Source organism: Adiantum capillus-veneris, chromosome 4 (assembly GCF_014529385.1).
Source record: "Adiantum capillus-veneris isolate H3 chromosome 4, ASM1452938v2, whole genome shotgun sequence".
NCBI classification, from domain to species: domain Eukaryota; kingdom Viridiplantae; phylum Streptophyta; class Polypodiopsida; order Polypodiales; family Pteridaceae; genus Adiantum; species Adiantum capillus-veneris.
This window is the reverse complement of record NC_140934.1, coordinates 112,613,445-112,637,359: the sequence shown is the minus strand read 5'-3', so window position 1 is coordinate 112,637,359 and position 23,915 is coordinate 112,613,445. Positions and strand designations below refer to the sequence as shown.

At 41.6% G+C, this 23,915-nt stretch overlaps 1 protein-coding gene across 1 annotated transcript; it reads left to right on the top strand.

Moving 5' to 3' along the window:
• Window positions 1-18,411: 18,411 nt before the first annotated feature.
• On the top strand, window positions 18,412-20,447 carry LOC147459816 (UDP-glycosyltransferase 85A2-like). Its single transcript, XM_086511021.1, has 2 exons — window positions 18,412-18,974; window positions 19,241-20,447. The coding sequence occupies exons 1-2, from the start codon at window positions 18,449-18,451 to the stop codon at window positions 20,176-20,178; spliced, it is 1,464 nt and encodes a 487-aa protein (XP_086367147.1). The 5' UTR covers window positions 18,412-18,448; the 3' UTR covers window positions 20,179-20,447.
• Window positions 20,448-23,915: the final 3,468 nt, after the last annotated feature.

Genomic DNA, 23,915 nt, shown 5'->3' with positions numbered 1-23,915 from the left:
TCCGGAATCTCCTAATGTGGGCCATGCTTAAAAATCTATAAATTCCTTAAATTTTGGTAGATAAGGGTGTCAATCTAAAATCAACGAGAGAGAACACCCCAAATGAGTAGAAAGATTTCCCAGTTGATGGACCTTTTATCAATTCTTTGATATTTTGTTCTTTTTATTTTTAAGAGTTAACATGTGGGCCATGTTTAAAAATCTATAAATTCCTTTAATTTTGGCAGGCAAGGGTGCCAATCTAAAATGAGAGAGAGAGAGAGAGAGAGAGAGAGAGAGAGAGAGAGAAGGGAGGGAGGAGAGAGGACAATTTTTTAGTACCGTATTTAATGTGTTGAAATGAAAAGTTCAACAAATGACGCAAGAGGAGAGAGGAAGACATAACAAAATATTTGCGTGTAGGAACAATTTTTAATGCCATCGGAACAATCCCAAAAAACATATCTTACAACATGGGTAAGAATAAAGTTAATTTTGTTTCATCTTCTCTCTCTCTCTCTCTCTCTCTCTCTCTCTCTCTCTCTCTCTCTCTCTCACACAAACAGACACACACACACACACACACACGTCCTGATAAAAGGAGAATTTGAAATGTTATAGGAACATCCAATGAGATCTCAAAGATCTATTCGATGGTAGAGAGAGAGAGAGAGACAGAGAGAGAGAGAGAGAGAGAGAGAGAGAGAGAGAGAGACCAATTATAGCCATCTATACTTTTCTTTTAAAAAAAATAAGAAAAAGGAGTTCACTTTTCCTTTTAAATGTCCACCTGGGATCGTCACTTCAACTAAAGGGTTTTGGCAGGGGGGACGAGGGAGCATAGAAACTTTGAATGTCAAGATGTCTCAAGACCTATGTGACAAATCTTTCCTTCAGGCATATATATATATATATATACATATATATATGTATATATATATATATATACATACATATATATATACATATGTATATATATACATATATATATATATATATATATATGTATATATATACATATGTATATATATATATATGTGTATATATATATATATATATATATATATATATATATATATATGTATATATATATATATATATACATATATGTATATATATCTACACATATATATATGTATGTATATATATATATATGTGTGTGTGTGTGTGTGTGTGTGTGTGTGTGTGTGTGTGTGTGTGTGTATGTGCGCGCGCGTGCGTGCTATGTGTATATATAGACATAATTGGAACATATCAAGATGCCTCAAGACCTATGTGAAAAATCTTCGCTGCAAGCATATATATATGTATGTGTGTGTGTGTGTGTGTGTGTGTGTGTGTGTGTGTGTGTATTATGTGTACATATAGATATATATGTATACATACATCCATAGATATGTACAAGGATAGAAGCAAGTAAGAGAGTGGAGCAGAGACATTGAATCAATTGCGTTCCTATCATTGAAACCAATTCTAGAACCCACTCCATTTATAAAAAAAAGTTCTATTATTACATTGACTTCTCTTAGCTTTCATTTCTTCACACCACGCTAGCTTATCTAATCTCTATAATCAAGCTTGGTAGCATTGCTAGATCAAGGTAGAGCAAAAGGAGGAATCTCTCTCTCTCTCTCTCTCTCTCTCTCTCTCTCTCTCTCTCTCTCTTGCCTGATACACACACACACACACACCCGTTAATAGAATTAGAGCACTCCTAAGTTTGTTGAACAAGAGCTAGCACCTCATGAAAAATAATGTCTATGAGAAGATTCCAATTTTGGCAAAGAATGTTTTGCAACATCTATTAAGAGGTTGTGTCATACATCACTTTTATAAATGTGATGACTATACGTGTAGGAAGAGAGTATTGATAGTGTTCCACTTGAAAGAGAAGATAGCCCTATGAGAATAGAGGCAATGTTTCCTTGGCCGCAACAACTCGCGGGTCACATACTAGTTGACATAATAGAGGAGGATGTGCCTTTTTGTTTGTTGGTGGATTTTTTTCATCACCCAAAAGCAACGATGAGACTGAGTCCTCAATAGTCTTAAAAGATGGGATGGCTTTCTATTAAATTAACCAAGCCTAGTCCTACTTTTATTGTAGCTTCTTTACTTCTTTTAGGTCTCATGTTCCCCCCTCCTCGAGTCCTACTTTATTAACCTTTTTTTTTTAGCCTCTTTATTTTTTTATGTCTCACGTTCTCCCCTCCTCGAGTCGGCTCTACAAAAAATACACAAAGACCGCAAAAGAAATCTCTAGAAGGGAGACCCCTCAAAAAAAAAAAAGGCTAAAGTTAGTTGGAACTTTTGCATGCTGCCTAAAGAAAAAAGAAGACCTAGGTACTATAGATATCTCTATTGTTGCAGATAAGCTCATAGCTAAATGGATCATGAAGTCTTTCTTCACTTCTCATAGGGATGGGGTATAGCTCATCCATCGATAGCTCAACCACTTCTTTTGCAAGTAAGCTATGCCATGGAATCACCTCCCAACCTTAGCCATCTTTGCTTCACCCTTCCCTATTAAGTACAAAGACTGAGAGTTAGTCAGAGTCATGTGGCAAGCTTGGAACAAATACAAACCTTCACTCACTTTGGACAACATCCATCACAAAGCTCAATGGGACGAGATTAAATCCAACTGCCCATGGTGGTGAGCATTGAACATGCCCCCCCCCCGGGGCTCCCTCTTGATCCTCGAGATATTTGAAAAGCTCACAAGATGTTTAAAAAGGGCATCTCCAATTGGCAAGATATATGGGACAAAGAGAAAATACGATTTTGGTCAGCAGAGGAACTCACCAACTTTTTTGGCATATCTATTACTGAGGCCACCTTTCTCTGCTATCGCACCTCAATTAATGAGGCCACCTTTCTCTGCCACCGCACCTCACTATTTCCTAAGGGGAAAAACTAGAAAATAGGGTGTGGTAGCTCCCTAGACTTAAGGCACCTGCAATGGCCAAGATGGCAGCCCCTTGTGAAAATTCCCTGTCTCCACCAACCAATCTCGGTCCCATTACACGTCAAGTTAAATAACAGGTGGGCACTGGGTCCTCTAAAAAGATGTCAATCAGTGGAATTGGATTTTCTCGCAACTTTTGGTCATACCACTTACTCTAAAAAAATCAACACTGTTATGGCTTATTTTTCATAAAACTGTGTGGACAGGTGCTCAGGCCCATAAATTCGGACTAGGGGATGGGATTTTCCCAAGATGCAAAACCACGCTAGAAGATATTTTTCATCTGTTTATTAACTGCAAGGATAACAAAAGATTTGTTTGTTCTTAATCAAATTTGCGAAATGAGAGCTAAAGAAGCTTTGCTCTTTATTTTGGAATTAGAGGCACATATCAATCACATGTTAAAGTGTATTTCTTATCAATAGAATATTCAAAATGGATTGAAAATGAAAACTAGTATTCAATTCACATTTTCATACCACTCGTGCGGCCATTTACGTGGTCGCCCTTGTTTGTGGGACCTCCCTTAATATCCTTTTGTAAAACAGGTAAATATCTAAGCATGCTGCATCTTTTACATTAAACCTCTGTTGCTACATTCGGTGGGGCCAAGTTCCAACCTGATGGCTGAGAATGAAAGACTTATGTCAACTTTCAACACTCCAGAAGGATAAATGATTCACATAAATGGGAAAAATATCCATTGTCCTAGTGTATAGATTGAACTCCTTATGAACAAATTTAATGTGGACATCAAGGGAGGTACGCATGTCCTTGTGTTTTTTGGCCAAGAAGGCCATAGGGAAGTGGTAGAGAAAAACGTGCAATTCTTCACCATCAAATGGTCACCCTCATATTAACTTTTCTAAGTGACATTTCAAGTCATTTCATGCGTTACTATATTCATTTGAATAGTTTCATTATGAAAATGAGCATGTGTGTGTACACGTACATCTCTCTCTCTCTCTAATCTCTCTCCATTAAAGTGTTCAAGAAATATCATTTTTTTAGATATATAAAACTCTTTTTCTTGAATTTGCTAAGAGGAATTTTTTAAATTTTGATATATTTTTCAAGTTTTTATACTATTTTTCTCTATTTTGGGGCAAAAATTCTCTTTTTTCCCTTACTCTCAATGGACATTTCTGAAATTGAAAACGGCACAATATTAAGCTGAGACACATTTTTTATAAACACAAGGTCCATTAACATGTCAAATGTGTTCTAATAATCATTTATTAGAGGAAAAAATGATGCCTTCTTGAGGCCATCATGAAGTCTTCACCTTGTTTAAGTCTGCTCAAACGACGAAGGCCATCCTCAGGACTAAGTAACACCCATATTTAAGAGGGGGAGGCAATGGGATCAAAGCCAGAGAAGTTCACGCGCGAAAGCCGAAAAGATCGCAACTCCAAAAATCAAATCAAAAACTAAATCTGGACACACACTAAACTTGGACAGTCTGGGAAATGTATTTTATTTTATAATATAATGTTATAAGAACGGTTGTGAGTACACAATGCGTGCGCGGGTGCGGTGGTTAACCTATGTGACCCTAAACTCGGAATACCAAGTTTCGGGTTCAAATCGCCCCATCATGTCTCGTTTTTTTCACTGGCCATGTTTAATGTGCCTCGTTTTTTTGACGATGCGCCTTGTTTTTTTTGTTGGTCAGGTTTAGTGTGCCTCGAGATTCCACTCCGCAACCTTGACCGTCGATCTAGTTACTCCACCCCGCATTTAATATGGGTGTCACTTAGTTTCAAGGAAAGACCATAGAGTTGAGTTCCCTTTGATGCTGGCTCAAAATATTTTTGAAGACAAAAATTGAAAACTTGTGTGATTGGCTAATAGACAAAGTGGAGTCATCATTAAATGATAGACAAAGTGGAGTCATCATTAAAAGAAAGAGGGAATAAAAAGTAAGTTTTGAAAATTTCTGATTAACGTCATGAGGCAGTGGGCACTTATGAGGAGGTAAAGGTGTAATATTTTGGGTTTTCTTGATGCTAAGCCTGTTGCAAACACGACACTCTTTGTCACGATCTCTTCACTCAGACAGCTGAGAGCGTTCATATCATGGTAAGCCATGCACCTCTCTCATTATCAGCTCAAGCAAGCATTGACAGACAGCCTCCAAACATCTGCCAAATCTCTCTCTTCACGTAGTACCTCAAAAGCATTCTCTCTCTCTCTCTCTCTCTCTCTCTCTCTCTTTGTGTGTGTGTGTGTGTGTAGGGTGAAGGGTTGCAAAGTCTTATGGTCTCCATCTTGGTGGCAAAGGTAAACCTTTGAGCTTTCGATAGCATGATCCAATTCAACCATATCAACGGACTAGGTTCCATCTTTATCACCAAAACAGTAGTAGACCTTTTATCAATTTTTATGGGTGCATTTAATGTAGTAATGTTACTCCTCCTTACTGCGCTCATATTTCTTAATTGAATTGTGAGGGATTCTTCAAGTGGTCCATGGTTCTTGTTGATGCTTTTGTTGATGTGTGTGTGTGTGTGTGTGTGTGTGTGTGTGTGTGTGTAGGGTGAAGGGTTGCAAAGTCTTATGGTCTCCAACTTGGTGGCAAAGGTAAACCTTTGAGCTTTCGATAGCATGATCCAATTCAACCATATCAACGGACTAGGTTCCATCTTTATCGCCAAAACAGTAGTAGACCTTTTATCAATTTTTATGGGTGCATTTAATGTAGTAATGTTACTCCTCCTTATTGCGCTCATATTTCTTAATTGAATTGTGAGGGATTCTTGTTCAAGTGGTCCATGGTTCTTGTTGGTTCTTGTTGATGAAAGTACACACCTCTTCTTGAACTTCATGTGATATATTGTTGATGGGTGTCCCTAGTTTTTGGCCTAGAAATTTCAGAGGACTTGGCATTGCAAAACCCTTAGTGTTTTTGAGTTGGCATAGTATCGTCTCTCTTGATAAGCATGCAACTTCATCTGATGTTCATGTTGAGGTTACCTCCATCACTAGAGATCTTTGTCTCTAACTCCGACAAATAGATTGTGCGTAGAAGGAAAGGCATGAGAGGAGGATATCTTGCTGAAATAACCGCCTCCCAGGTAGCATTCTTTTCAAGCTGGGTCTCATGGCGAAACTCATTATCTGCAGCTCAATAGCACATTGTATAACACAATTCTTTTTGCACTAGGAAAGTGGAAGCATCCAATGTGGGTATATCTCTTTGCAATTCATTGAAGGGCACCATCCCATGGGAGAACTGATGGATGCATGCACTCTCCTCTTGCAAATAGTTGTCACCATTCCAATGCCAAATCGATCGAGACAAATTCTTTGAGTGGCACGGATGACACAATTGCCAATGGTACCTCTCACAAGGAACCATAAGGTGATTGGTGGATCACATTGGGAATGGTTTGATTGAGGATGTTGTGTGTTCTTATTGAGCCAACTAGTGGCAACACATGCATTGGGTTTGAATGAGCCGGCTCAAATGTAGGTGTAGGTGTAAGACTCTTGCACATGCCCAAGGTAAACTGAGTGACGGTGTTGGGTATCATGTAGAGGGCTAAGCTATAGGGACACACATAGATATTGATGATGTGCTCAACAATCTTCATGTTGACGGCTAATTAAGGGACAACTAGATATTGATGTGTGCTCAACAATCTTCATCTCGCATCATGCAATGGACACAAAGAAAACTACTAGTAAAAATCACGCACCATGTCATACTGCTATCCCCACACCATAGCAAAATGTTCTAGTCAAACTCTCTCTCTCTCTCTCTCTCTCTCTCTCTCTCTCTCTCTCACACACACACACACACACACACACACACACACAACCATGTTCTGCAATAGTTTCATGTACTTGACCTGTTTGTGATGAATTAGGTCTTCAATACATTCACGGTACTCTAAAGCAAAGGGGATCTACAAGATTGTAGATAATCTTTCTAGTTGGACACTCCCAAGTTGCAACTTGGAGAGTGTAAGATTACAACAAAATCTCCTACATGTAAAATACCATACCTCACTTACAATCACCTCGTTTGACAATTTGGCTCCAATCTTTCACACTCCACAAGAGCCAACATGATGGAGAATAAGAGGTTAATATGCTATATCAACATGACATGCTTTTATCTTTTGTGTGTCATCAAATGAGCGGAACCATGGATGATTAAACATCAATCTAGTTGCCCAATTGATTAAAATTGTAATGGAATTGGCCTATTTAACTTGAGAGTAACGGAAATTAATGAAAGTACTTTTGAGAAATGATTTTGTGAGCATAGCGGGTGAACAAAGTTGAAGATAGCAACATAATCATAGCAATTAGTTAACTTGGCATGAACAATACTTTTGCAAGAGAGAGAATTTAGAGAACATGACAACATTTGAGGACCGGATTTATGTGGAGCCGGTCCCCCCTCCAATAGGCATTTGTATTATGATTTCTCCCATTAAGAGAGACTTGTTACAATACAATCTTTGTGTTTCTTGTGACCTAGGTGATGCAATGAAGATGGAAAGCTTCATGCATCACATAACATAAACTTGAAGAAAGCTTTAACTATCCCAAGCCTCAGTCCCAAGACCTCAAACACCTTCGAAGGTGGAGAGAGCTAGCAGGGAATAAGGGTAGGGAAGAGGAAGAAGAAACATTTCGTAGGAGAAAGAATTAGTTCCTCACTTATCATAACTCTTGTTGCTAGCATACATAATAGCATAGTAATGAAGAAGAAGGAGATGGCAATCTTAAGCATTGAAGCATGGCTCTTGGTTGGATTTGCACTCCATATCCAAGAGTGTTGGTGTAGGCTCTCAACCTCTACTTGCTTGGAGAAGGAGAGGGAGCTCTTGCACTTTGCATAGCACACAATGAGAGTGTTTGTGAGTGTGTGTGGGTGAGTATACCCCCTAAGCAACCCCCTAGCTTTCTTGGGTCGACCCCCCCTTGTAGCTCATGCTTGAAGCTCATTGGACCCCTCCAGGCCTAGCCAATTACAAGCAGGAGGCATTACAAGCAGCAAGGGTAGCCTTGAGACAAGTGTCCCCCTTTCCCCTTTGAGAGAGAGGGCTACATAAATTCTAAATCAATTAATTAAATCTCCTAAATTATTATTGGACCCCTTGGGTGGCCAACCAATAGGCTTCAAGCACACCATGAGGGCAACATGAGGAAGAACTTGACAAGTGTCCCTTTTGCTTTCTTTGTACCATGCATGCCTTGTGTGAGTGTGTGGGTGTTCTCTATCATCCCCCCTCATGTAGGGCTCGCCCCCTCCTTGTAGGGATTGAATCTTTGACTTTTTGACACCTCAAGCCCCTCATGCATAGGTCTAGTTCCCACCACAAGCTTGGTCGTTAAGCACTTTAAGCTTGGGCTAGGTTCTCAGCTTAAGTGCAACCCTAGCATCTCAAGCATGTCAAGCACCTCAAGCATCTCAATAATTAAGCACCTCAAGCATCTCAAGCACCTCAATCATCAAGCACCCTAGTCATCAAGCATGACAAGCAGGACAAGCACCTCGAGCTGGGTTGGATTCCCGCGCCTCAAGCTAAGCCCTAGCTTACCTAAGGTCAAAGGCCTTTTACACACATTATTGGAGGTCTTCAATGAAGCTAACCCTAAGGTCTTATGCTCCATTTGTTAGCCTTTCTCTTTGATCGACCATCTCTCATTTGGGCCCCTTTACTATTGGCCCCGTGTTGAGATAGATCTATAAGCACATGTCTATATCTTAACACTTGTTCCCGTTTATTCTCCCACATTAAGTGATCAATTTAATATGAGAAAATAATTTGGGTTGGTTAGATATTAGATATTAGATTTTATGACATTACCTCTCTCTTGAAATCATAGTCGTCCTCGACTATGAGGTAGAAGAGATAAAGCCTTAGTCATTAGTCAATTTTACTTAGCCATAGTCGTCCTCAACTATGAGGTAGAAGAGATAAAGCCTTAGTCATTAGTCGATTTTACTTAGCGGGTAGAGGATCCCTTTTTACCCTATGACATCTTTCCAAGATGGATGACTAATCCATTTGGTGCTTGGGAGACATAGCTGCCGCAAGCATGTCTGCTCTTTAGTCCATTTCATTCTCCCAAAGTAGAGTGACAAATTCTACTTGGTGTTTGAGAGACGTCGTCATCACAAACATGATTCTAAGCATGCATACTTGTTAAATTTGTGCACAATTAAAAAGAGGACTATTCTTATAAGACAAAAACATGAGTCATTTAAAAGAAATTTGTACATTTTCTTACTCTAATGTAGCATTGTAAGCATTGACAAGGTTCATACTATCCTTAAGATGTATTCCTTGCATCCATCTAGCATCTTCAAAAGGATAATTTTTGAACTTAATAATAAACCGTCGGATAATCTTACCATGTCGCAGTACCTTGTCTTCATGCCGGAGGAGAGCTTTAGGTTGTAGCACCTCTTCTTGGTCTTCAACTTCGGGAGGGTCTTCAATAATTGGTTCAGTTGGTGGCTCTCCTTTGTACGGCTTAAGTAGGCTTACATGAAAGGAATTGTGTATGAGCCAATGGTTGGGCAACTTGAGTTGATAAGCCGTCTCATTGATGGGCTTCAAGATTTGGAAAGGACCATAGTATCTTTTTGCTAGTTTAGCATAATACTTTTGATGGCCCGTAGGATTTTCGCCCGTCGTTTGCCTTAATCGAGCCTTAGGAAACTTGAGTAAGACCCAATCATTTTCTTTGAACATTCAGGCTCTTTTGTGCTTATCAGCAGCAGCTTTTTGCCTTTGTTGAGAGATGGATATAGCCTCCCTAATCTTTTGAAAATATTCTTGTAGGTCACGGCTATACTCATCGGCGGCGAAGATCTTCCCATGTACTTTGAGTAGCAAGGGACTTTTAGGTCTTCCCTCAATGATCTCAAAAGGTGCTTTTCCCGTAGAAGTATGTACAGTATTATTGTAGGCATACTCTACAAGAGGTAAGTACTTTTCCCATTGTGAGCGTTGATCTACTTCGGTAACATAAGTCTTGAGTAGATCGAGTATCGTAAGATTGGCTATCTCACTTTGGCCATCCATTTGTGGGTGATAGGCCGAAGAGAAATTCAATCTTGTTCCTAGATTTTCAAAGAGACCTTTCCAGAAATTACTGGTCATTCTAGGATCTCTATCTGACACGATGGATGTGGGTAATCCATGGTGCTTGAAAATCTGAGATATGAAGAGAGTTGCCATTTGATGTGCCTTAATATTCTTTTTGACAGGAATAAAATGTGCTTGCTTGCTAAACCTTCAACTATTGTCCATATTCCTGTATTCCCATGGATAGACTTGGGTAATCCAAAGATGAAATCCATGGATATACTCTCCCATGGTGAATTTGGGATAGGCAATGGCTGGAGTAATCCAGGTTGCTTCCCTCTATCATACTTGGTCTTTTGGCATACTACACATTTTGAAACATACTCTTGTATGTCCACTTTCATGGTAGGCCAATAGAAGTATGTCTCTACTCCTCGGAGAGTAGGTTGAATACCTCTATGCCCCGCATATGGAGGAGCATGGGATTCATACATAACTTTCTGACGAAGGGAATGGATAACACATAGCCTATTGCCATGGAAAAGATAACCATCCTGCAAGGTGAATGGTTCCTCTTTCTTCCCCAAAGCAAGGGCTGACATTATGTCTCTACAGACAGGGTCAGTAGCATACTCATCCATCATAGAGGATAGATCATTGTGAGTAGCTATAGACACCACATTAACTTTGGGTCGTCGTGAAAGTGCATCGGCCACTTGATTGTGCTTACCAGCTATGTGAGCAATATGGAAATTAGATTGCGAAAGAAAATTTTCCCACCTCATTTGTTTGTTAGAAAGCTTGGTTTGCGTCATGAAATACTTGAGACTTTGGTGGTCGGTTCGTAGGATAAATGGAGTCCCCAATAGGTAGTGCTTCCATGTGTCCAGGGCATGTAGAACAACTAAAAGCTCTTTCTCATAAATGCCCAAGACTCGTGCATTAATATTGAGCCTTCGGCTCTCATATGCTATGGCATGCCCTTCTTGAAGCAAAACTGCTCCAAGGCAATCACCACAAGCATCACATTGGACCTCAAATGGCTTTGAGAGATCCGGAAGCATGAGGACTGGTTGGGAAGTAAGCTTCTCTTTGAGCTTTTCAAAAGCATTTTGCTCCTTAGCAGTCCATACAAACTTAACGTTCTTCTTAGTTAAGTCGTGTAGTGGTCCTTCTACTTGAGAGAATTTTGCTATGAAGCGTCTATAGTATGCGCACATACCAACAAAGCTTCTTAGCTCATGTAGATTTCTTGGGTTAGGCCATGCTTTTATTACCTCTAACTTTGATGGATCCATTCGGATACCATCTTTAGAGATAATATGACCTAGGTATTGAATCTCTTGAAGGAAGAATTCGCTTTTCTTTTGGTTGAGAAAAAGCTTGTTCTCCCTCAATGCTTGAAAAATCACTTGGAGATGTTGCTTATGTTCCTCCAAAGACTTGGAGTAGATGATGATATCATCAAAGAACACTCCAGTGAATTTGCGGTATGGTCTAAAATTTTCTCCATCAAGCGATTGAACGTAGCTGGTGCATTAGTCAAGCCAAAAGGCATGACTAGATATTCATAAAGACCAAACGTTGTGGGAAACGCAGTCTTTAAGATATCTTCATCCACTATCCTTATTTGATGTTAGCCACTCTTAAGGTCAATCCTACTGAAGTAGGTAGAGCCTTGTAGCTTATCAAACAGATCTTTTACCCGAGGTACGGAAAATGTTTTTGATAGTGATATGGTTTAGTGCTAGATATTCCACACACACATACAGTATGTACCATCTTTCTTTTGCACTAAAAGGATTGGAGAACAAAAGGGAGAGGAACTAGGCCTCACCATCCCTTTGTCTACCAGCTCTTGTACTTGCCTCATGATCTCCTCTTGTTGAGCTTGTGAGACTCGATAAGGAGGCTTGTTAGGTGGTGAGCTTCCAGGAAGGAGCTCAATGTGATGATCATCATCCCCTCGTTTTGGAGGTAAGTCCATAGGGATATCATCGATGAACACATCTTGGAATCCTTTTAGAAAATTAGACAAGTCTAACTCTTCTTGATTCCTACCATTTACATTTGATGAAACATTAGTATCTTTTACAGACTCTTTGACAAAAATCATGTACGCAGAAACTGAGCTCTTCATTGACTTATCAAAAGCAAGAGGATTTACAAGTAGGATAGTGCGACCATGCTCACTAGCATCTATATACATGTTCTTCCCCCTGTAGGTGAAGTAGATTCTCCTTTCAAGGAACTTCATGTTGGCAGCCATGCGATCAAACCATGGTGCCCCTAGGATAACATCCTCATGTTGGAGATGAGAGATGAAGAAATCTTCTTTGTCGACATAGATTTGGACATGAAGACTCAACTTCCCAATCAAGGGAGTAACGGAGGCTTGTTTTCCCTTGAAAGTTGCATCAGCCACTACTATATCTCCCATCTCAAAAGCTTGAATGCCCAACTTGGTGGCCAACTCCATTGATATGAAGTTAAGAGTAGACCCAGGGTCAAACAAGATGAAGGCATCATGCTCTCTTACCTTTCCCCAAGCATAGGAAAGTGATGATCCTTTGCAATGAGCATCCTCTTTTGGAGCTTCGATGGTGGAAGCCCTAGGAGTCTCATTGCGAGTATTCTTCTTGGGGCAAGAACGATAGCCATGTCCTTGCTCCCCACACTTGAAACACTTATGGTCCTTGCGAAAAGCTTCAAGCTCTTCAGGAGAGAGTTTGTTTTTACCTTTGTAAACTCCCTTCTCCTTGGACCGATTGTTGTTGTTGTTGGAATTGACTTGGGAAGTATTTTGAACATTGGTTTTCCCCTTTGCATCATTTTTGTCTTTGTTTTCCATGGGCTTGACATTACGTCTAGCCTCTTGATGAAAATTGATGCGTGAAGCAACCATCGTGTGATGGATTACTTCACTAATAGTACCAGGCCATTGAGATTTGATGTATTCGTCCATCTCTTCAGGTAATCCCACACCGAATTGTTGCCTTTGCTCGGCAAAGTCTATCTTTTGAAAGACAGTAGCCTTGAGATGTAAATCCCAAAACTTGTGTACATATTTGTGGATAGACTCATGGGAGAGGAGCTTCAAGTTGCGCTATTCGGTAAGCACTTTGTCCTTTGCATCGCTTGCAAGGAATTGCTTCATGATGGAAACCCATAGAGTTTTCCATGTCTTTGGGGCTTCACCATTTCCACGAAGGCTAGCCCACCATTGACAAGCTGATTTTTGGAAGTGCATAGCTACATGGCGTAGCTTAGAGGACTCTGTGAAGCCCTCATCTCCAAAGGCCGCATCGAATTGCTGGATGAAGGCCAACACTTTGTTGGTAGCACCGAAGGTGCCATCATAGGTGAGAAAAGAGATACTCTTTCCTCCCTCCTTGAACTTCTTTAGCTTTTGTGACCTTCGCCATGCAGGAAATGATTTGCGATGTCCTCCCCTCTTGTATTCTCTAGGAGAATAGCCATAACTTTCGTCGGAAGATGAGGAAGGTGAAGAAGAAGGAGAAGAGGGTGACCTCTTCCTAGCCCTTTTCTTCCTTTGTTTCCTCTCTTGCCTTTCAGAGTGATGAGGAGAAGGACTATGTGTTGATCTTTTCCTCTTGGGAGGAGTGGGCGATCGTCTAGACCGCTGTCTTCGTGGAGCCACATCTTCAGAGGAACTTAAACTTTCATTGCTTTCTTGCTCTTTGGATTCCTCCTCTTGAATGGGAGAGAGTCTTCTTTTGGGGGTCTCTTCAAGAGGCCTCCTAAGCTCTCTCTCCTCTTGGAGAGGAAGGGAAATTCCATAAGCACGAAGTTGTTGAGTAACTTCGGCTTGCAAAGCAGGGTTGCCCATAGCTTGTTGCAACCTAGTGACGAGATAATTCACAAACATGGGAGCATCATCATTAGCACCTTCATGTGCAAAATCAAAGCTATCAATGTTCATTCTACTCTCTTGATTATTGTCAGCCATGTTAACAAAATTTATGTATGTACTTAGTGTATTCTTTGGCAATTCAAAACCTTAGTTGCCACTCCTCTTAGCCTTTGAAAATCGGCACTTAAGTATCTACACCCACGGCTCGAAGTGGTTAATTATAGAGAGTATAGGATTAGGTCTAACATAGCAGAGTTGCCAAGGGCTAGCTCCTTTCAGACTTCTTATGGATCAATAATGGTAAAGCCGCAGGCAAGTCTAAAAAGACTCCATTATTAAGTCCAAAGCTCCCGAGGTGTGCACCATCCCCCACATAGTGGGCTCAACAAAACCGATAATAGATCCCAGTTCCACTTACCCTAATATAATTAACAACATCAACCATTTATAGGCTACTTAAGGACCTCTCTTGTTAAGCAAGAAAAGAGAAACCAAATGCTCTGATACCAATGTAATGGAATTAGCCTATTTAACTTGAGAGTAGCGGAAATCAATGAAAGTACTTTTGAGAAATGATTTTGTGAGCATAGCGGGTGAACATAGTTGAAGATAGCAACATAATCATAGCAGTTAGTTAACTTGGCATGAACAATACTTTTGAAAGAGAGAGAATTTAGAGAACATGACAACAGTTGATGACCGGATTTATGTGGAGCTGGTCTCCCCTCCAATAGGCATTTGTATTATGATTTCTCTCATTAAGAGAGACTTGTTACAATACAATCTTTGTGTTCCTTGTGACCTAGGTGATGCAATGAAGATGGAAAGCTTCATGCATCACATAACATAAACTTGAAGAAAGCTTTAACTATCCCAAGCCTCAGTCCCAAGACCTCAAACACCTTCGAAGGTGGAGAGAGCTAGCAGGGAATGAGGGTAGGGAAGAGGAAGAAGAAACATTTCGTAGGAGAAAGAATTAGTTCCTCACTTATCATAACTCTTGTTGCTAGCATACATAATAGCATAGTAATGAAGAAGAAGGAGATGGCAAGCTTAAGCATTGAAGCATGGCTCTTGGTTGGATTTGCACTCCATATCCAAGAGTGTTGGTGTCGGCTCTCAACCTCTACTTGCTTGGAGAAGGAGAGGGAGCTCTTGCACTTTTCATAGCACACAATGAGAGTGTTTGTAAGTGTGTGTGGGTGAGTATACCCCCTAAGCAACCCCCTAGCTTGCTTGGGTTGACCCCCCCTTGTAGATCATGCTTGAAGCTCATTCGACCCCTCTAGGCCTAGCCAATCACAAGCAGGAGGCATTACAAGCAGCAAGGGTAGCCTTGAGACAATTGTCCCCCTTTCCCCTTTGAGAGAGAGGGATAGATAAATGCTAAATCAATTAATTAAATCTCCTAAATTATTATTGGACCCCTTGGGTGGACAACCAATAGGCTTCAGGCACACCATGAGGACAACATGAGGAGGAACTTGATAAGTGTCCCTTTTGCTTTCTTTGTACCATGCATGCCTTGTGTGAGTGTGTGGGTGTTCTCTATCATCCCCCCTCATGTAGGGCTCGCCCCCTCCTTGTAGGGATTGAATCTTTGACTTTTTGACACCTCAAGCCCCTCATGCATAGGCCCAGTTCCCACCACAAGCTTGGCCGTTAAGCACTTTAAGCTTGGGCTAGGTTCTCAGCTTAAGTGCAACCCTAGCATCTCAAGCATGTCAAGCACCTCAAGCATCTCAATAATTAAGCACCTCAAGCATCTCAAGAACCTCAATCATCAAGCACTTCAAGCACCTTAGTCGTCAAGCATGACAAGCACCTCGAGCTAGGTCGGGTTCCCGCGCCTCAAGCTCAACCCTAGCTTACCTAAGGTCAAAGGCCTTTTACACACATTATTGGAGGTATTCAATGAAGCTAACCCTAAGGTCTTATGCTCCATTTGTTAGCCTTGCTCTTTGATAGACCATCTCTCATTTGGGCCCCTTTACTATTGGCCCCGTATTGAGATAGATCTATAAGCACATGTTTATATCTTAACACTTGTTCCCGTTTATTCTCCCACATTAAGTGATCAATTTAATATGAGAAAATAATTTGGGTTGGTTAGATATTAGATATTAGATTTTATGACAAAAATAGTTAGGAATGTTGAGTACTTGACTAGCTGAGGTCGCCAAGGACATGAAGCACTTGATTCAACGTCACTATAGTCTAAACTTTTGAATTGTTGGCCCAATACTTACCATACATGCCTTGGTAAGCTTGCCAGGATCTATGCATATAGTCGTCAACCTTGCTTGCCAGGATTTACGCATATAGTTGTCAACCTTGCTTGAGATTCTCTCACGGGTAGAGATAGTGTCTACCATAGTAATGGGATGTGAGAAACGCGCATGTGGCTTTTGTTAATCATCATTGTAGAGAAGTAAACGTAAAATAACTACCATCACAACACGTATGGAAATTTAGTATCTTAGTAGACCACTAATTTCATAAAGCGGTTTGCAAGAGTTATAAGATGGGTCTACAATTGTCATCAAGAAGTTGTTGCAATTCAATTATCAAGGAGATAGAGTTCACAGGAGAGATGGACACTCTGGGCAAGGTTTAGTTGTTCATTATGTGTGCGACCTTGGTATGGGTAGGCTTCATTATTTTCTCACTTGGCCTCACTCATCTCATTTGTCCTCTTATAGACACGCCTCGTGATTTTATCACTTGTTTTGTTCCAATCGCACAAATCATGTGTGAATCGCAGAAAACGTTTGTGAGTGCAACCAAGATTGCTTGGTTGCATTCGAACCCATCAACCATGTCATGGCGGTCGAGTGCTCAACTAGCCAAGCTGGCTCCTTTGGAGCATATGTAGTTGTGTTGATCTTGTGTGAATCAAATGATAACTAAATCTAAATTATGTCAATTTAGAGACGAGAAGCATGTAATAGCATGATAGTAAGATGTTGCTCTCAAAGTCGGCAAGACCTAGGCTCAAGCCTTCTCCAAAGGAGCTAGCTTGGTTGGTTGAGTCTTTGTTCTTCCATGACCAGGGTCATGGGTTCAGAGGCGGCCAAGCGACCTTTGCTCTCATAAGGAGGTTCGTATCGATTCGCACAAGATGTGTGCGATTTGCTACAAAAAAAAGACCTAGACTCAAGCCTCGTGGTTACTAATTGTTTTGATCTTTTGTTTCCCACTTGGAAACATTGAATGTGTACATGGTCCAATGAGAGTCATGGGTTGTTGACCCTTGCTAACATTCAGGGTATCACTTAGAGCCCCATCCTACCTCCTATCTCTTGCACGGGCTAGAGGAGAAGGAGTTAGTGGGAATTTATGGTCACACAAAGAATTGTTGCAGAGGTTGCAGGGGTTTGACAATGCCCTACAACCCCTCTAAGAATTTTGAAATTAGTAAAAGATTACAACGCTTATAAAGCTTCCCTTCCTCCGATTGTGTAGGGGTGCAGGGTTGCGGACCGATGCACATTATACTATTGTTTTTAGGGCGCTCCTCCCTTCACCGCCAACAACCCATGCAGGCATTTAGAAATTCTTTTGTTACAATACTTAGGTTGAAAGTGTTGTAACCCCTACAACCCCTTGGAGGGATGAGGCTCTTAGTCACATAAGACAACCACTCCGCTTTGTTTTTGGCTACCCCCTATTTTGATGTATGCAAGGTCTCTAATACATCGACAACATTACGATAGAAGTCATGTTGATAGCTACACTTGTGGATTTAGCTAACATGAGAACCCATGGTTGCCTTTTATAGCATGGGTAGTGTCCTGGAGGTGGTCAACCTGAATATGCAGAAATGTATGTGAGAGTTGCCATGTGTCGCATTTGGCACCGATGTAGTGGGCTTTTTGGCACTCTGCGTGGGTTCTATTAACATGTGAGCATTCATGTATGTACAGGGTACTTTAACATGAGCCTAGCCATAACCCAATGAGTGCATCATTGCATTTGATTATTAAGCCTAAGGCTATGGTCATACGAGGCTTAGTTATCAGTTAAAGATAACTACGCCAACTATGCTCAGACAGAGCATCAAATGAATAACTAAGCCTCTTGCATGGTCACACAAGCCTTGAACTTCACAACTATGCCAAAAGGCATAGTTACAAAGGGTAGGCATAGTTATTCATTTAATGCTCTCCCTTGTACGTGTGACCAAGAGTGAGGCTTAGTTATCAGTTCAAATAACCGATAACTAAGCCTCGCGTGACCATAGCCAAATCATGATGCTTTCATTTTAGTGGATTTTGAAATCGTTGGCAAAGTTCTCATTAGGCTACTCAGTCACTTTGGGAAAAGTTGAGAGTAGTAGCATGTGTGGTGAGTGTGAAACTGCTTCTATCCAAGTAGGCAAGGATGGAGTAGCACGTGTGACGTTTGTGGTTGTTATTGTGGCAGGGAGAGGCAAGGAACGCGAAAATTCATTCGACTTCAAATGCGCGTGAGGGGTGTGACGTCAGGCAGGGTGCGTAAGGGTTAAAAAGGACCAGACTGGGAGAGAGGGCGAAGAAGAAGGACGAAGAGAGAGAGAGAGAGAGAGAGAGAATGGGAGTAGAGGAGGAGGGGAATGGGGTGCTGCACATGCTGGTGGTGTCATTCCAGGCGGAAGGCCACCTGAATGCCATTTTGAGGCTGGCGCAGAATCTGGCAGCGAGGGAGGGAGTGATTGTCACATTCGCCTATCCAGCCCGCTTCCACCACCTAGCGCTTCAGCGCAACGGCCAACTGGCAGCCCTGCTCGCCTCGCCCGTCGTCCAACAGTCCAAGCTGCGCATCCGCGTCGTGGAGGATGGCCTCCCCCGCGAGGAAGCGCAGGGTCTCACGCCTCCCATCGTGCTGGCCTCCATCCCCATTTATCAGCACAATGTGAAGCTGCTATTGGACCAGCTGCTGGCTGAACGCCCTTATCCAGTTTGCCTCATTTCCGACACTTTCGTCCCCTGGACTCAAGACCTCGCCAACGCCGCTCACCTGCCACGCGTAGACTTCTGGACCTCCACCGCCGCCGTCTACTCCATGGGCTCCCAGCTCTCCCTCCTCGTCTCCAAAGGCATCCTTCCCCTGCATCACAGTGAGTATTTTCAAAGTCCACATGTCGACAAGCGATACGCGAGGTTTTTGAACGGCTGTCCGTCATTCAAGCTAACTTTCAGTTTTTATTAATAATTTGAGGAAATTCCCAAAATATTTTTAAGCCTTTTCAGTTTTTCTAATTTGAGGAAATTCCCAAAATTAATATTTAAAAGTATTTTGAGGAAATATCCCAAAATTAATATTTAAAAAACTTTTAAAAGTCATTTTCCCTTAAAAATATTAAAAAGGCTTTGGTTGGTGCAGGTTGTTGGGTGGATCCAGAAACCAAGTGGAGCGCGAACACACCCTTGATTGAAGGAGTGCCCGGGCTCCCTCCTTTTCCAGCGACGGATTTGCCTAAGGAGTTTTTAAGTGGAGAAGAGTTCGCTCTCCAATTCATGCTGGCCGCATTCGGTCGTGTGAGAGAGGCGCATACCATCTTGGTGCATTCTTTGTATGAGTTGGAGGCCTCTGTGTTCGATGCTCTTCGAGCCATGGACCTTCCAATTCACCCCGTTGGGCCCCTATCGGATGACTCCCCAACGCCCGCCCAACTGCCAGGTGTGGACGGGTCTCAACGACACGAGTGCCTCCATTGGCTAGACACACAACCAGTTGCCTCTGTCATCTACGTGGCCTTGGGCTCCATTGCCAAGCTCTCCCCTTCGGAGATGCATGCTTTGGCCTTGGCCCTTGAAGCCTGTAAGCGTCCATTCCTATGGGTCATCCGCATTGACTCCGTCTCCTCGCCCCTCGACGATGCCCTACCCCCCGGCTTCCTAAATCGCACCGTCGACCAAGGCTCCGGCCTCATCATCTCTTGGGCTCCCCAAACCCAGGTGCTCTCCCACCCCTCCGTTTGTGCTTTTTTCTCGCATTGTGGTTGGAACTCCACCCTTGAGTGCATGTGGGAGGGCATTCCCATGGTGGCTTGCCCTCGTGCCGCCGAGCAACGCTCGAATGCAAAGTGGATTGTGGGCACTTGGAAGATCGGAGTCCCGCTTGAGAGGGAACTGGATGGCAGCTTCACCCAAGAGGCAATAGAAAAAGCTCTACAAGAATTGCTCTCAAAAGACAAGTTTGACTATTACAAACGAAAGGCGCTTTGTGCAAAGGAGATGGCTCGACACGCTTTGCAAGAAAAGGGTTCTTCCAATGCCAATATACTTAACTTGCTTCAAAAGCTCCGCCATAACTCATGACCCAAGTTTTAGTTTATATGTATGCCAAATGTGGTGCTTGTACCTAAGATAAAAAAGGGTTTATGGATCTCTTTCCTGCGTGGAAGGGGACTCGGCAGAAGGCCTTGGTTCCTCCCTGTAGGGAATTCCTACATAGTGCATATTGGGTGCTACGTTGGTTGACGAAGATACTCAGGCAGGGTATAGTGGCATGTGTATGGCTGAATTGTGCTCTTGACTTATGAAAAATCCTTTAATTGAAATTGATGACCATTTGTAGGCTTAGAATATTTTTTTCCCTATTTCTCTATAATCTCTATTATCCTGAGTGATTAGCCCTCAATTGCCTACATTTACACTTTGTTCTCTCTATTTCTTCTCATCTCTCACATCTTTCATAGCCGATGCCTTCTTGGTCACCCTTGGAGAACATTGCACTCCCACAACTTTTTGGTAACCAAAACTAAGTGCTTATTGATAAGAAGTGTGACCATGATTGGGTGTTAATTAGAGATTTCATGTATGTAGATCTCAATAAGATTGGCACATGCTGGATGATATGCAGGTTCAAAGGGGATGAATGTTGCGTTGTTTTGTGGACATGGTAAGAAAATCAAGGTTCAAAAAACGTGTATGCAATTTTATATAGTGGATGCAGTTCAATGCTTGGTGTCTCCTTCCAGGATTTTCTACATGATGTAAATCAGGTGTTGTGATGGTTGATGAAGATATTAAAGTAATGAGGAGGAAGAGAGCTAAAAAGAAGGAAAGATTTTTGCTATTTTAATGAAGGAGATTGATTTTGGCCCCAAGAAAAAAAGTAAAATGAATAGGCTAGGTAGCTTTTGTGCATAAGAGAGAGGGATCTCCCAAGCAAAAAAGTATCGATTAGGAATTTTTTTGGTAGAAAGCGATTTTAGAAGAACAGTCAATTCTGAGAAAAACAGTCAATTAACTATGTCTACACTCTATTCTCTTTGTTTCTTCTTCTTTCTCACGTCTCTCACAGCTAGAGGCCCCATGCCTTCCCAATCTCCCATGGAGAACAATGCATTTTTATAATTAAGTACATTAATATTTGCGAGGTGCACCCCATGACTGCCTGTTACTCATGTCAAATTGTGCTAAATCAAACTACAAATTTGTCACTTACATTCAAATTTCAACTTAGAAATAAGAAAACCTACACGCTTCGGAGAACTTTAGTGTAATACCTCCAAATACTATTTTCGAGATGTGGATTTTTTTTGGCAAATGGCACACATCTGGTGTGAGGTGACAAATCATGAATGAGCACTAACGAAGCGTCTGGTCACATTCGAACCGATGACCCTGATCACCCAATATGAATGTGGATTCTTAAAGTGTCCTTGTAGTGGGTGTAAGACTCTTGCACATGCCCAAGCTAAACTGAGTGATAGTGTTGGGTATCATGTAGAGGGCTAAGCTCTAGCGACACGCATAGATATTGATGATGTGATCAACAATCTGTATGCTGAGGGCTAAGGGACAACTAGATATTGATGTGTGATCAACAATCTTCATCTCGCATCATGCAATGGAAACAAAGCAAACTACTAGTAAAAATCACGCATCATGTCATACTGCTATGCCCACACCATAGCAAAATGTGCTAGTTAAACTCTCTCTCTCTCTCTCTCTCTCTCTCTCTCTCTCACACACACACACACACACACACACACACACACACACAAACACACACAACCATGTTCTACAATAGTTTCATGTACTTGACCTATTTGTGATGAAGTAGGTCTTCAATACATTCAGGGTACTCTCCAAGTTGCAACTTGGAGAGTGTAAGATTACAACAAAATCTCCTACAAGTAAAATGCCATACCTCGCTTGCAATCACCTCGTTTGACAATTTGGCTCCAATCTTTCACACTCCACAAGAGCCAACATGATGGAGAATAAGAGGTTAATATGCTATATCAACATGACATGCTTTTCTCTTTTGTGTGTCATCAAATGCGCAGAGCCATGGATGGTTGAACATCAATCCAGTTACCCAATTGATTAAAATAGTTGGGAATGTTGAGTACTTGACTAGCTGAGGTCGCCAAGGACATGAAGCACTCGATTCAACGTCACTATAGTCTAATAATTGAAACTTTTGAATTGTTGGCCCAATACTTACCATACATGCCTTGGCAAGCTTGCCAGGATTTATGCATATAGTCATCAACCTTGCTTGCCAGGATTTATGCATATAGTTGTCAACCTTGCTTGAGATTCTCTCACGGGTAGAGATAGTGTCTATCATAGTAACGGAGTTGGAGAAACGCGCATGTGGCTTTTGTTAATCAGCATTTTAGAGAAGTAAATGTAAAATAACTACCATCACAACATGTATGGAAATTTAGTATCTTAGTAGACCACTAATTTCATGAAGCGATTTTAAGATGGGTCTACAATTGCCATCAAGAAATTGTTGCAATTCAACTATCAAGGAGATAGAGTTCAGAGAAGAGATGGACACTCTGGGCAAAGTTTAGTTGTTCATTATGTGTGGACCTTGGTATGGGTAGGCCTCATTATTTTCTCACTTGGCCTCACTCGTCTCATTTGTCCTCTCATAGACAGGCCTTGTGATTTTATCACTTGTTTTGTTCCAATCGCAGAAATCTTGTGCGAGTCGAAGAAAATGTTTGTGAGTGCAACCAAGATTGCTTGGTTGCACTCGAACCCATGAACCATGTCATGGTGGTCAAGTGCTCAACCAACCAAGCTGGCCCCTTCGGAGACATATGTAGTTGTGTTGATCATGTGTGAATCAAATGATAATTACATCTAAATTGTGTCAATTTAGAGAAGAGAAGCATGTAATAGCATGATAGTAAGATGTTGCTCTCAAAGTCGGCAAGACCTAGGCTCAAGCCTTGTCCACAGGAGCTAGCTTGGTTGGTTGAGTCTTTGTTCTTCCATGACCTGGGTCATGGGTTCAAAGGCGGCCAAGCGACCTTGTGTTCTTGTAAGGAGGTTCATATCGATTCGCACGAGATGTGTGCGATTTGCTACAAAAAAAGACCTAGATTCAAGCCTCATGGTTATTAATTGTTTTGATCTTTTGTTTCCCTCTCGGAAACATTCAATGCGCACATTGTCCAATGAGAGTCATAGATTGTTTACCCTTGCTAACATTCAGGGTATCACTTAGAGCCCCATCCTACCTCCTATCTCTTGCACGGGCTAAAGGAGAAGGAGTTCGTGAGAATTTTTTGTCACACAAAGAATTGTTGCAGAGGTTGCAGGGGTTTGACAACGCCCTACAGCCCCTCTAAGAATTTTGAAATTAGTAAAAGATTACAACGCTTATAGCGCTTCCATTCCTCTGATTGTGTAGGGGTGCAGGATTGCGGACTGATAAACGTTATACTCTTGTTTTTAGGGCGTGCTTCTCTTGTCTTCACCGCCAACAACCCATGCAGGCATTTAGAAATTCTTTTGTTACAACACTTAGGCTGAAAGTGTTGTAACCCCTACAACCTCTTGGAGGGACGAGGCTCTTAGTCACATATGACAGCCACTCCCGTTTGTTTTTGGCTACTCCTTAATTTGATGTATGCAAGGTCTAATACATTGACAACATTACGATAGGAGTCATGCTGATAGCTACACTTGTGGATTTAGTTGACATGAGAACCCATGGTGTCCTTTCATAGCATGGGTAGAGTCCTAGAGGTGGTCAACCTGAATATGCAGAAATGTATGTGAGAGCCATGTGTTGCTTTTTG